At 42.0% G+C, this 14,700-nt stretch overlaps 1 protein-coding gene across 2 annotated transcripts in view; it reads left to right on the top strand.

Annotated features, from left to right (window-relative positions):
- FSTL5 (follistatin like 5) overlaps positions 1-14,700 on the top strand; it is a 2,973,258-nt gene that overhangs the window by 2,376,241 nt on the left and 582,317 nt on the right. Inside the window, exon 11 of one of the 2 annotated variants that reach the window (XM_086962383.1) lies at positions 4,724-4,750. The exons of the other annotated variant lie outside the window; for it this stretch is intronic. Within the exon in view, the coding sequence (XP_086818509.1) occupies positions 4,724-4,750 (27 nt within the window). The remainder of the gene's footprint in view (positions 1-4,723; positions 4,751-14,700) is intronic. 2 annotated transcript variants of the gene reach the window in all.

Raw genomic sequence — 14,700 nt, 5'->3', positions numbered from 1 at the left:
TGAGTGCACTTTTACATGAGTATGGAACAAGCATTGTAGCATTATTGACCAAAGTGGGACAATCCAATACCATGTTGGCAGGCTGAGATCTTTGAACAGTCAGTCACAGCAGTCACTAAGCCCTGTCAAATGAAGAAAGCTGTGAGCACCTTAACTCATATTTACAATTTAATAGCACAGAGATAGTAATTAATTTGCCTAGAATTACATAATCTTGTGTCCAGTGCCAGTAGCGGTCACTGACCGGCAGCTACTCCTACCACCGACCACTACTGTCCAGTGCATACATTTGAATTAGAATGCAGGTCTCAGAGAAAACAGCAATCTACCCACTTGACAAATAGTCATTACAGCATCCTGTCGTACACTTCCTAATAACTCAGTAAGAGATGTGGGCAACATAAGGTTAAAAATTATTGGGAAATGAGTCCACTCTTACCATCAGACTATGCTGACCTTGTTCCTGGCTAGCTCACAGAGCATCATCTGGACATCTAAACCTTACAAGGTACTGGAATGTGTCTGTAACTTTAGAACATGATGACTAATTCACCCGAAAAAATCATGGAAACAGATCTACCTTTTAGTTGTTAACTCAGGCATGCCCAAAGGGAGACACATTTAATACACAAACTGGCATTTTAAACATTTGTTGGAGCAATCGGTTTGTTGTGTAAAATATGAGCTCTGCAATAAGTAGTAGAATAAAGCAGAGCATAGTAGCCTGCATTGTGAGAATGGTGAAAAAGATAAACAATTTGACCATTGTGCATTTACCTTGATTACATGAATACAGATAATTGTACTCCTACCTACCACTGCCTAACCTAGAGATCATAGGGTGGATACAGTTCTACTGATAGTGTAGAGTGGTCTAACTCCCCATTTACCCGTATGTGTCTGTTATCTGGCAGCCAGTCTGGTGTAGAATAGGCCGCTGCCCCTCTCAAGATAGTGCTGAGATTCAGCTGGGCTAAAATTCAGGCATACGGGGACCATGACAACCTATCAAAATGTTCCTCTGCCTAAACAAAGGCTTGGTGTAGTTTATATAATAAAACTGAACCCATGTGTACTGTGCCTGAGATCTGGTCCAGCTGTCATTATAGATTCTACCTACCCAGAGGTGTCGTCAAACAGCCAACAACAAACAAGGCCAGTGTGTGCAGTGTACCGGGTCCTTGAACAGAACATTCTAAGGCATGATAACGTGCCTTTGAGGAAATTGTAAGCAAAGCTTTTCTGAGGACACTATCTCATGAAGGTGTGCAAGAAGGTGTGCAAGAAATGTGTGCTTATAGTCATTGTTTAAAAGGATGTCAACTTTAAACATGAACATGTAATACTAGATCTGCAATGAGCTATGAAGAAAGAAGACTGAGGACAATGACTGCCTTGGCCACAGCCCTATCAGCTTGTCTCCAGGTTTTACAAATGTGCAGCCTGTCTTGCAGACAGTGACCTCTGAAAACCTGAGAGAACTGCTGCCTTTGAAAATGACTCCAATCTCCCTTGGACAATAAACCTGTCTGAAAGAAACCAACTCCAAGGACTTTGGATCCAGGCTGATCCGTGTCTACTGCCCACTCCGCACCCAATGCCTTTGGCCCGAGTCTGAGAGGCTCACCTGTGCAATGAAGTCTCCCCAGCAATCCTGACCTCGAGGACAGTGTTGGCTGACCTCTCCTGATCTCCCGGGTGGCGCATGCAGTGTGATTGCCTAAAGAAGAATCTCCTTTGAAAAATATTGGGCGCCTAATTCTGGATTTGCACCCTGCACGCAGCTGCCCCTTTGCCTCAGGTGGTGTATGTTTGGTGCTAGTAGTAACCCCAAAATCATGGCACCCTGCAATTGATTTACTTACCTGCAAGCAGTGTGACTCCAGGCATCCCCAGTCTCATTTGAAAAGCATTGGGCCAAACTCCAACTGTGACCTCTGCACCCAGCCGCCCCTGTGCTGCTGGTGGTGCAGTTTTGGTAAAAACTGAACCCTTGACTTTGCTGTCCTTTGGCTGCACCTGTAAGTGTGTTGCTTACCTGTTTAATAGTGATATTGATTTCCCCACAGGACCTGTTTTTAAAAGTTTCCATTCAGTTTTTTTCTTAATGAAAAGTATGTACAATTAAAAACATAAACATATTCTGAAGATCTTGGTCTTAAAATAAAATACATACAAAGTATATATTTCCAAAATTAGTCTGGATCTCCTTCTTGAGTCATGTGTCCATTATTGGTCAAGGTTGTGCAATAAATGTCTTGCATTCCTCAGTGTTATGCCCGCCCGCACTACCACTTATAGAGCACTTCTGGTTTTACATTGAGCCCTGTACACTTTTGGGGAACCCATGTGCGTGGTATAAGCACCTAGTGGCAATACCTTATACAGAGCTAGCTTCCTACAGATACCTACACCAATTCCCACCCCCACTCTCGTTTTTGGAGTTTGTTTTCTGAAAAACAATAAATGTAAAATGTTTTGTTAACAGCTGTCATAGCTGAAGGTGGCCGTCTAACAACTCTTTTGCACATTAAAGGAAACCACAATGACGGTGATCCCTTTCAATGTCCAAAGAGGACCACCATGCTGTTGGCCATCTCTAAATCTGATGGTGGCTATTGGTCAGCACGGCCGAGGAAATGTACTCTGCCATACTTATGGATGGAGTACCATCTGCCAAACTCATGATCAGGCCCTAAATATATTATTTGTGAATACTGAATATCTATGAAGCAAAGAACACTACTACAATAAGTGAAATTAAACCAATGTAATATATTGTCAAAGTGATAATATGCTGACGCAAAGTTTGCAAATGGGTAATAGTCCAGGTCTAATGCATATCAAGCTTAATACAATGTTGAATAGAAAGTGGTGAAACATATTCATCCCTCGAAAATACATTATTTTATGCACAGTATTCATTTTTTGCATTTGCAATCCGAAAGATTTACTAGAATTGAAATGAATGCTAAACAAAGCAAATGCCATGCCATTTAAAGAACACAACTGAGAGTACCTGTAAATGAAGGAGAGAGCATCTCAAAGTTTGAGTGTGCATGATTGAAACCATGGCGGTACACCAACCTCAAATGTTTGTGATGGTCACAGAGCCTCAAGCTAGCTAGTTCACTAGTAAGGTGGTGGACTGTCACATATGGCAAGTCAAAAGGAGACCAGCAAATTGTATAACATTTTAAAAGTCAGGGGATGGAGGTATGAATTCTCAAGCAGCCCACCTCTTATTCTATTGTCATATTCATAGGGCTCAGTGGAGCCCTGTGAACAGCTCTTAGTATTGCAGTTGAGGGTGTTTCTTTTACATCTCTACTCTGATTTTCTGGAAAGAGGTTGAGTGAGTTTTAGGCTCTTTTTGTTATTCCTGGTACCCTTGATCTATCTGGGGCTTACACAAAGGGAAAGATCAGCAGCAGCAGTAACTACCAACAAATCTTTAACATAACAACTTGGATGAAGAGGAGAGGTATGTCTGCTTCAAATTTAGGGTGCACTAACACAGAAAGGTCCACTCACATAGAAGTCAAGCACATGTTTAATGAGTGGCTCTGTCCTTTAATATTGTGGGTCCGCTCCACGCTGGTTTCCACACAAAGAAGGAGATGGAGTTCCCATCTGTGGGAAGCACTCATCCTCCATCTTGTAAACACCCTTCTTACATCAGAGTAAATGCAACATGCGTGCTGATTAGTGATTGCCAGGTCATTAACCTTACACACAACCAGCGATACTTGCATGAAATATTTGTAAACATCAGGGCATATTATCAAGACAGGCGAAATAATTTAAACTGCCGCTAAAACGTCGATAATGGGCTTGATATTATGCTATATGGAATTCCAATTGAAGCCCATGTTAGATGTGAAGGACATCTAACCTGAGCTGCATTTGGAATACCATAGAGCATATTATCAAACACATTATCGCCGTTTTAGCTGCAGTTTTCTGCTGCTAAAGCGGCAATAAATGTATCACCTGTCTTGATAATATGCTCCATATATATATTTTTTTTAAAAGGTGTTACTATCCACATTGAGCCTTTGGATCTCATTACGAGGAATTGGCAGCAGGAATCGCCCCTGGCTCCCACTAAATACCCACAAACTGTACGTTATGCTCTTACTAGCCAGGGCTCAAGTGGAGGTGGGTAAACAGACCTATTCCACTCAAGAATAGGAAAATCATTTGGGGTTTTCCCTCTCAGATCCCACCAAAAAGGTGACTGTGGGGAGCACCATTTTGAAGTTTTTGAGTTACCAGGATTAAAGGTCCCTCAAATTATTGCCGAAATGAAAAGCTAATGGAGGACTTTAGGAACAAACGAAACAATAGGGGAATGGCATAGCAGCACAGTGTTTCAAGGGTATTTCTTGTAAATTCAATAGGTTAGCTGACAGCTAATTGGGCTGAAGTACCAGGAAAATCCACTAATACAGTACCGGTCCGTTTTGGACATGAACAATGTTTCAAAAGAAACCATGCATTCATTTCTACTAAAAAATCTCAGTCTTTGGATGGCAGTCTTATTGAGATACCCCCGTAAAAGTGAATACCAAAAACGAGAGTGAAATTAACAATTTTGGAAAAATTATGCATGTTTCTGTAGATCATTTTTAAAGGGAATGGCACATAATGTTGTTTTGTGAGCAATAATGCTATCTAGTGTATCTATTTATTTTTGCTCTCTCTTCCTTTCATGCTGCAGTGGCCAACATATTATGGCGAGAAGAAGGTACTCATACATTGTATTTTAATAATACCTGTTTCATGCTGTTGTTGTAAGTGTTTCAATGTGTTTTGAAAATAAGGGGAAAATTAGGTACCTTGCTTTTTGAATATTGCCTTTAGACCACATCTACTCAATCAGCAAACATATTCACAGGTGCTCTCACTCATGACTCTCATGCAAAGAAGTCATGTCGCTGGCTGATGGCCTCAGTTGCTAATTAATGCACAATATATTGGAGATATGGCAATAGGTTCATTAGCTGCAAATTTGGCAATGAGCATACCTAAAGGTTCAGAATGTTGCGGTAGAACCCAACATCTTTTAACAGGAACTACTTGTTCTCTGAATCTATTTACACAGCTGCTGAAAAACAAATGCACCTTTCTTTACCATCGCTCGGTGTAACCGATTGGCCATTACATTCACGTCAACATACAATATAGAATGGCATGCTTTCTAATGAAGCATACAAGCTAATTTCTTATATTCATTGGCATTCACACGAGCATTGAATTCAATGCATTCAATAATTATAATTTAGGTTTCCGCATATAAATCCCTCTGAGACATGTTTGCACATTTCTCCTATGAATTGGAAAAGGTGGTGTGTATTAAATCATTCTAGACTAGATGTTAATGTTTTTCAAACCTGTTGGAGCTAATTAAGTCATATCTTATTTATTTATTATTTATTCAAGTAATTGAGTATGTTTGGAGATGCATTTTAGATTTGCAAAACTGTTTAGATAGCCGCATAATGATTCTTTCATTTTTATAAAATGTCAAATACATGAGGCAGGGGGCAGTAATTGGGTGTAGTGTTTAAATCAGCAACCTAGATGTTCTATTCACAGAGTTCATTTACACATGATACATGTGTAAATGTGCTCTAAATTTTGAAGTAAATGTACTACTGACTGCTAGTCACCATTTCCGGCTCCAAATGTACTCCAAAGTGTAGACTTACATGTCTTCATCCTGTAAAACAGGGGGTGCAGCCAATTATACTAGTTTGAAATTACTACACGCAAAGAGATCCCAGAAGCAAGTCTAGCACCACACAATCAACATACAAAAAGTGAGGTTTGCCTACTCACCTGACCCACTGCCGTTCTCAAGGGCATTGCAGTTTGCTGGTGACACACATCCCTTGGAGTGAGTGTGACAATAAAGATGTGTCTCACCAGCCCTTTTATGGTCGTTAGATAAAGCTAGAAGGCAAGGCACATTTGCATGCCTCTCTACCAGGGTATAAGGCAAATAGGCCCGCCTTACTTTTTGTATGTTTGTCTATGTTCTATGATACAACATCATAAACCCAAAACAGTGATAACCACTTTAAAAAAAGGGTTTCACTACCAGTCCTGATGAAAGCCTGGGACACCATTATTGCTGTCGAAAAGGTCTGAAACATGTTGACTTAGCATAAGGGAAAAGGAATATTAGCACTCCCCATAATTGACCCATATTTTATGTAATTTTTAACCATACCAGTGGTACCCAAAAAAAAGGGGAAACCGGAGTCACCAAAAGATATTACTGATATTTACTCTGCCCTTCAGGACTAGATCATTATCCAAAGTGCACCCTGGAAAATGGTTGTGCCCACCCTGGCTATAGGGATCAGGATGCAATCCAATGAAGAAACATGGCAACTATTGGTTGTGTGAGGGTCCATAATAACAATATTTAATATTTCCAGAGGAGCAATAGGACCATGTCATTACTTTGTAATTGAGTATAGGGTGGTAGGATAACTTTTGAAGGAGTGATTCGGAGTAGGGAGATAGTATCCTAGGGTCTCCATCCCGGAAACCTTTCGCTCTCCCCTCCCACAAATCCACGTATGTTGTTTTTTAATGGGAAGCCATTATCAGTCACCATTTCTTCTGGATAACCCTCCCTTACAAATACCCCTTTAAATTAATCTATGACAACATTTTAATTTCATCCTCTTCAACTTTCATCTCAGCTCATTTAGATAAGTAATCAATCAAAACAAAGGAACAGTTTACCGTTCTGCCCAGATCCCTAAGTGGTTCAGAAATGTCAAAAGTTAGCTCGTGCCAAACTGAGTTATTGATAGCAACGGGACTAAAGGGAGAAGGACATGTCCTCTGGAATTTGTCATTGAGAACACATGCACAACAATCACAAACGAAAAGTTCCACAGTCAAATCTTTCCAAGGTCACTTTTTCTTAGTCATCCTTCTTCAGAGATATCGTAGATAAACAATTAGCCGTAAAATTCTTAGCACCAGCTATATATACACCAGCGTTTAATGAAAATCTTGTAATCTATATTGCCCTAGGCAATATGAAGAGTAGATATTTCTCAACTCCTCATGCTGAACAAATACACCAATGTTCTTAATACTGCCCTACAGAAAATGTGTACAATACTGAATGGAACTTTCCACCACCAACCAAGCACTTTCTTTTCTATGGCTGATTATGTGGCCTTTTTTTATAAACAACTAAGGAGTGACTAGATGTGAAAAAGAAATAACAAAAAAACCACCTTAGATGCGTGGTTATTGTTACAGTCCCATCAACCCAAACAAGTGACACCCAGAAAAGGTTTTTTGGGGATGGCGGCTATTGGGGACAAAATATGCCCAGTGAAGCCATTCAGGGAAAGAGGAGGATGCTTTCCTTGTAAAGAAGGACCCTCACTCACCACTAGTTGGTGACATGCTTCATCATCAGGTCCCCGCTGGGGTGGCCGAATGCCCCCCCAGCGTGCTACGACGCCTGAGTTACAGCGGAGCGGGTTGGTGTTGAGTGCGACAGTGCTCAAACAAAAAAAATGGTGTATTGATATGTGAGTGCTGGTTAAAAAATACAAAGTTGGTAGCCAAAAAATATTTAATTAGGGTCAACCCGTATTAAGTAAAAACAGTGTGTATGGACGAACTAGGTTCTGTGTTAGGGAACCTGTGTCCTTTGATAGAGATAAACGGTCAACATGTTTCTGCTGTTATTAATGCTATTACGCTCAGCATTCGTCAGGACCAAGAAATAGATAAAAAGGCAGGCCTCCGGTGGTGTACGCGCTCTAAGGCGCACCCTCCCGTGGGGCACTAAATGTGAAAAATTAGATCAATTCACGGTTACTGTCCAGATCACTCTCTGAATTTCACAGGAGCAGAGAAAACATTTGAAAAGGGAGATAGTTTCTCCTTCGGATCTGACGATGCAGGAACACCTTCACGCAGTGTCAGATTCAGACACACGTGACTCCCCGCATAGAACCCACACCTTCGGGTATTGTCAGCCCGGAAGGGCCTCCACACTTCCTAAAGCTCTTGAAGCAAACGTAGCAGTTTTGTCACTCTCATTACCTCTACTCTGCAAAAGTACAGCACCTAGATGCAAATTACTCGAATCCATTGAAAAAATGCATCATTGGTGTCACAAGCATCAAAGGATAATAATACACAATTTTACTTTTGATTGATTCAAAAACTTTCTCACATTCACCGCCCCATGCATATTTTGGAATTTTCTTAAGCAGTTTACATAACCATACAATTTTCTCAGAAAAACCTTCCCACACATTTGGTGAGGCACTCTACAAGGCCCCGAAAAAAATGAAGCTGATTCTTATCAATAGGTTTGGGTTCTTCCTTTATTGCTTCCTATATCTTCATCTTGGGCTCAGTACCTCTTCTAGATATGCAATGTTACACGTAGTCTATCACATCCTGGTGAAGATTACATTTATCTTTCCTTAGAGCTAGCCCAATTGATCAGATGATTTCAAAGACATTTCTTAACGTATTATCATTAAAGTCTCTCAATGACTGATATGTAAAAGATCTAGTGCAAATATGGCCGGACAGATATCAGTGTCTATGCGCTATCAGTGTCTATTCATGGAAAAATGACATGATGACAGTTCAACAGTGCGAAGTCATGCCTACAAATAGTCCCCTCAGCATCCCAAGGATCATTTGTGCTCCGTTTGAAACACCTCCATTGTCAGGCCACCAAGTGCACACCACCTCATGGCACAATTTAAGATCATCCTCTTGCTTATGCATTTAACTATGATACTGACCTACAGACAGGTCACGAGCATTGCCTCATATGAATTATGACCTGTTCACATGAAAAGGAAGACACTTCATTTTGCCAGTGAATATCCATAGCAAGATTAGGAGTGTGTTCAGTGTCACAAAGGGCCATTCACACACACATGCTTCTCTTTTAATGGGCATCACTAGTCTGATATCTTGTGACAAATAACACCTACCTTATCAATGATAGGTTGACTAACTAATTATGGCTGCCATATATAACAAGCATTTGCAATGCAATCAGTCTAGCATTTGTGAGAGTTACAGATATTAACGTTGTAAATGACAATGATTTTTAATCAATCAATCAATCAATCAATCATAACACTTGTATAGCGCACTACTCACCTGGAAGGGTCTCAAGGCGCTTGGGGAAGGGGTCCGCTACTGCTCGAACAGCCAGGTCTTGAGTTGTCTCCTGAAGGCGAGGTGGTCCTGGGTTTACCTACTATTTTTTTGTTTGGAGTGGAATGGATGTATGTGTTGTGGAGTGGATGTATGTGGGTTGGATTGGAATTGTTAGTTGTGGATTTGTGAGTGGTGAAATTGTGTGGTGTGGAATGCATTTCTGTAGCAGAATAATGTGGCAGGGCATGCAGTGGAATTATGTGGATGGCAATTATGTGATTTTTAGTGTAGTGGAATTAAGTGGCTAGGATAGTGTTTCATGGAGTGGAATTATGTGAAATGGTATTTTGTGTTGTGTTGATGTGTGGTGGAGTTTACTTATGTGGTGTGCTGCAGAATTTTGTCGCATTATGTGGAATTATGTGGTGTGGATTGTAAGTGTGTGTTGTGTAATTATATTGTTGAGATGAATTATGTAGTTTGTTGTTGAATTATGTGGTGTGGAATGTAACTGTGCAGAGTTGAATTGTGTGAGGTGGAAGTGTGTGGCATTGAGTGAAAATTATTGTGAGTGGAATTATGTGGAGTTTTGCTATGTGACATAGACTGGATTTATGTGTAGTGTATTTATGTGGTATGGAGTAGAGTATACTTGTGTGGATTTTAATTATGTGGTACTTAGCAGTCTTATGTGTAGTGTAATTATGTTGCGTGGTGAATTGTGTAGGGCTGAATTGTGGAATTATTTGACATGGTAATAATTGTGTGGATTGGAATTATTTGGCATGTTGCAGAGTTGTGTTTTGTGGAGTGTAATTATGTGTTTTGGAGTTGAATGTAAATTTGTGGCATGATGTGTGTCTATGTAGGTTGAAATGGAATTATGTGTAGTTGAATTGTATTGTATGGAGTAGAATTATGTGGTTTGGAGTGGTATTAAGGTATGTGGAATGTAATTATGTGGTATGGTGTTATTAAACATGTTGTTTTAATTTTTAGGACTGTAATTATGTGGGATGGAATGTTGTGGGGTGGAATATTGCATAGTTGAAAAGTGTGGCTTGGAATAGAGCTGTTCAAAAATGCTGTATGTGGTAGAATTATGTGGTGTGTATTTGGACAAGCCATGACAACTTTGGCTTTTATGAGATGGGGTATAACGTTGATGATGTTCTGTTTTTTTTTTTTGTAAAATTAATCCAGGCTGTTTCTTTTGCTTCTGCTCCATTATATTTGAAAATTCTGTTAGGCTGTTTTGTATTTTTATAATGTGTGACATTGCTTATGCATGGAGGAACGAGTGTCTGGCAGATTGGCAAAAAATTATTGTACTTGTTAGAATAACTTTCGCCCTTCAAAGCAATAATTCCCATCCTAGGATGAGTTACCTATTTGTTTTAGAAAGACTGTTAGTAAAAAAACAAAGTGGTTCCCCAAAGAGGCTAAGCAAGCACTAATAAAAACATCTGCTGATAAGGAGTGGGTGAGGTCTCTGCAGGGGTTTGTTGGCAAATGTAATTTGCTGGTAATTCCTCATTTCCATGGGTAATGCAGGTATTTATAGCAGGCAGGCACGTGATGAGCAGAGGGGATGGTAACGGGCAGGTCTGTCCCCGGTGATCCATTCACTCCCAGGTCTACAACCTAACATGAGTGCAGAGAGCGAGGCCTGCTCACTTTGATCCATTAAGTAGGATCTAATGGTGGCTGCTTGGTCTGTTAGTAGACGTGGTTTACAAATGACAACAGCCCAGAAACAGAGCTGATTGGTTAATGCCTCCATCTGTCACATGCCCCGTTATCTGCAAATTTGAATATGTTAATGGTTTAGGATGGGGAGAGAGGGTGCTTAATGTGATGTTTAGCAGGCCCTTGATAGTTTAATATTTAGGAATTGTCAGGGGGGTTGTCAGTCCTACAATGAGTCTGCAAGACAGCTATGATGCCTGCATATTGTTGAAATTATTACTTGGGCTAATAATAAAAACAGAGGAATAGCCGTGCCTGAGAGAAAAGATAGCACTGTATTTCCCCTAACTGATTCCTCCCTTAGAGGTGAGAGTGTCATAACACAAATGTACAACAAGTTGCCCCTGGACCAGAAACCCATCCAACTGGTCTGCATGAAAGGCAGCTCGACATGCTGCGGCTCAGCCAAGCTTCATGTAGAGAGAGATTCACATTTTTCTCAGGTCCCAGCATATGACCAGGAGAAAATGGTATAACCTCCAGCAATCTAATCGACCATGTGAGGAGGGTCCAAGAAATGTAACAACAAAGCAAGACAACTCGTTTGTAATGCAGCTGTTAGAGCAAAGTGTTATTAACACGTACAGTGGTGCAACAAAAGGCCTTGCAGCCTGTAGTGAGTGCGAGGTTTGCCGCCAAAGCTAGGCCCCACTACCCTCTTCATTATTGATTGAGAGAAATACTCACATACCTATTGCCACCCTCAGTAACACATTCACTTTGACAAAGAAACAGCATTTGCATCTATCTCCGGTGCCACCCCTTCTATAATACCAAAGTGCCCCAGGGCACACAAAGCAGGCACAAACGCCTGTTGCGCCCCCAGGTCACCTCATATAATACGGCCCCTGGTATTCATTCTTTAGTCCAGCAGGTACAGATGAAACCTGCCACAGCTCTTGTCCTTTTTTTGCCAGGGTTTGTTTGGAAATGCATTTTGTTAGTGCGTAATACAAAGTACAATTGGTTGTGCTGGTTTATAGAACAGTGCTAATGACATTTCTACAAATATTTAGCCTAATATGTCCTAATAATGAGCTTCATTTATTTTCTTTTTATTTTATTTCCCAGAGGTTTATATAGCACAAACTTAACCTGAGTTGGGTATCAGAGCGCTTTACATGAGCACCAGGGGCATTACATGAGGACACATTAATTTGTGTTAGGCATGGGGAGATTAAGCGATTTGCTCAGAATCACAGGATGTTCAGCATCATTACTGAGACTCAAACCCAGTTCCCCAGATTCAAGGTCGACCGCCCTAGCCATTAGGCCAACTCATCTCTCCATCTAAGCTGTTCCACATCTACAGAGTGAGAAAGCAATATTCAGAGCGAGATGATTTCAGGTGGGCTAACTCTCTAAGCCTTCTTGCTTTAATTTTACAAAATGGCATGTGGCAGTTGATGTGTTAGCAAAGCATAGCATACATGCACACAGTGTACATGCCAGAAATGCATTTCCCTCTGTGCACCTTTTAAGGTTGCACAACCTCGACAGAGACTATGGACCCACTCAGCACCTAAGAATTTAATTTGTGCATTTTTGATTAAATTGATAGCCAAATGTACAATCTAGCAGACTTGCCTGGCATCATGTCGCACTCTTATTATTAGTGTAAACATACGGGGTAAAACACTAACCAATTGCAGAGGATTATGGGACAGACACAAAAATGTCTTTGTTGCTCCTTAATTAAGGTAAATAATGAGGTGCAGAGAAATCAATGGGGCATATTCTCAGGAATGTGTGATAACCATTGCAAAAGTAACTTAACGCAACTTCCAACTTCCAACATCGCAGCCTATCGCATGATGATTCCACTGTGTTAACTAAGCATTCCCAACACAACAATACCATGCGTTAGTCTCCAGATAACGTGTCTAATGTCCGCGTTAAAATCAACGCCACGCCGCAAAAATGCAAAACGCGAACGCAAAAAATCTTGCGATGAGAATAATTTCAGTACAAAAAAGCTGCAAAAACCAGTGACAGGCCTGCAAATCCCATGCGTCCGGTGGGAAAATGCACCATAAAAACCACAGAAACAACACACCAGAAACAATCCAAAGCGCGTAGCACCATGGAAGTACCCTGACCAAGCGCAGAGTTCAACGCGAACCCCACAACCCCCACAGACCCCCAGCAAGGAACAATGGGGACGGGGACAGCCAAGGAGAAGAGGGAGAGAAGACGAAGTGCAGGCCGCAGCAAAACTAGATCTGCATCACAGAGGCGACAGAGCACTACCATCAACTGGCCCACAGTTAGACTACAGGTAATGCAGTCAGAGTGTTGAGGAGGTCAAAGGAGGAGGCCAAGAGGCGCTGGCATGATGTGAAAATCTAAACCAGGCACAAAGCTGCTGCCAATAGGAAGGCAGCAACGGCGACAGGAGTTGGGAGTCCTGCGCCACAGGAGGAGCTGGAGGAAATGGAGGCCACAGTCATCAGTGTGGAGACGTGCAAGGAGTCGGGAGTGCGGACACATCTCGGGAAGACCTGACACAACATCAACAGCGTGAGTAACGACCAGGGACTGGGGGGACAGGGGAAGATGGGCACAGTGGCACACATGCACAACAAGGTGTAGCACACTGCACACCCACAATGACCCTGAATCATGTCCATGTTCCCCGTAGCACACTCAAGCACAGTCCCCGGTAGCTTGTCTCCTTTCTGGTGAAGAATTGGCTTGGTAGTTTAGTCTGCCCTGTTCTCATGATGCGCTGGGCCAGGGACAGACTGATTTGCATATAGCCAGGTTCTGAGCTGGGATGGGGCAGTGAGATAAATAACGGTGATGGATCAAGCCCTGATCTTTGGACTGGGTAAGAGTGGTCTGCTTAATTCAGACACTCTGTTCATCACCACCCCCTTTTCTGAATCGTTTTTGGCCACTATAGGTGTGGCAGGGTATACTCAGACATGAGTCCCTTTCTCACTGCTCCATCAGGATTCAAGCAAGCCAGGCCGAAGACGGCTGAAATGCCAGAAACCGGTCCCCGGTAGCTTGTCTCCTTTCTGGTGAAGAATTGGCTTGGTAGTTTAGTCTGCCCTGTTCCCATGATGCGCTGGGCCAGGGACAGACTGATTTGCATATAGCCAGGTTCTGAGCTGGGATGGGGCAGTGAGATAAATAACAGTGATGGATCAAGCCCTGATCTTTGGACTGGGTAAGAGTGGTCTGCTTAATTCAGACACTCTGTTCATCACCACCCCCTTTTCTGAATCGTTTTTGGCCACTATAGGTGTGGCAGGGTATACTCAGACATGAGTCCCTTTCTCACTGCTCCATCAGGATTCAAGCAAGCCAGGCCGAAGACGGCTGAAATGCCAGAAACCGGTCCCCGGTAGCTTGTCTCCTTTCTGGTGAAGAATTGGCTTGGTAGTTTAGTCTGCCCTGTTCCCATGATGCGCTGGGCCAGGGACAGACTGATTTGCATATAGCCAGGTTCTGAGCTGGGATGGGGCAGTGAGATAAATAACGGTGATGGATCAAGCCCTGATATTTGGACTGGGTAAGAGTGGTCTGCTTAATTCAGACACTCTGTTCATCACCACCCCCTTTTCTGAATCGTTTTTGGCCACTATAGGTGTGGCAGGGTATACTCAGACATGAGTCCCTTTCTCACTGCTCCATCAGGATTCAAGCAAGCCAGGCCGAAGACGGCTGAAATGCCAGAAACCGGTCCCCGGTAGCTTGTCTCCTTTCTGGTGAAGAATTGGCTTGGTAGTTTAGTCTGCCCTGTTCCCATGATGCGCTGGGCCAGGG

Source organism: Lissotriton vulgaris, chromosome 3_1 (genome assembly GCF_964263255.1).
Source record: "Lissotriton vulgaris chromosome 3_1, aLisVul1.2, whole genome shotgun sequence".
Taxonomy (NCBI): Eukaryota; Metazoa; Chordata; class Amphibia; order Caudata; family Salamandridae; genus Lissotriton; species Lissotriton vulgaris.
The sequence above is the reverse complement of the archived record's forward strand: the minus strand, read 5'-3'. Positions and strand labels throughout refer to the sequence as shown.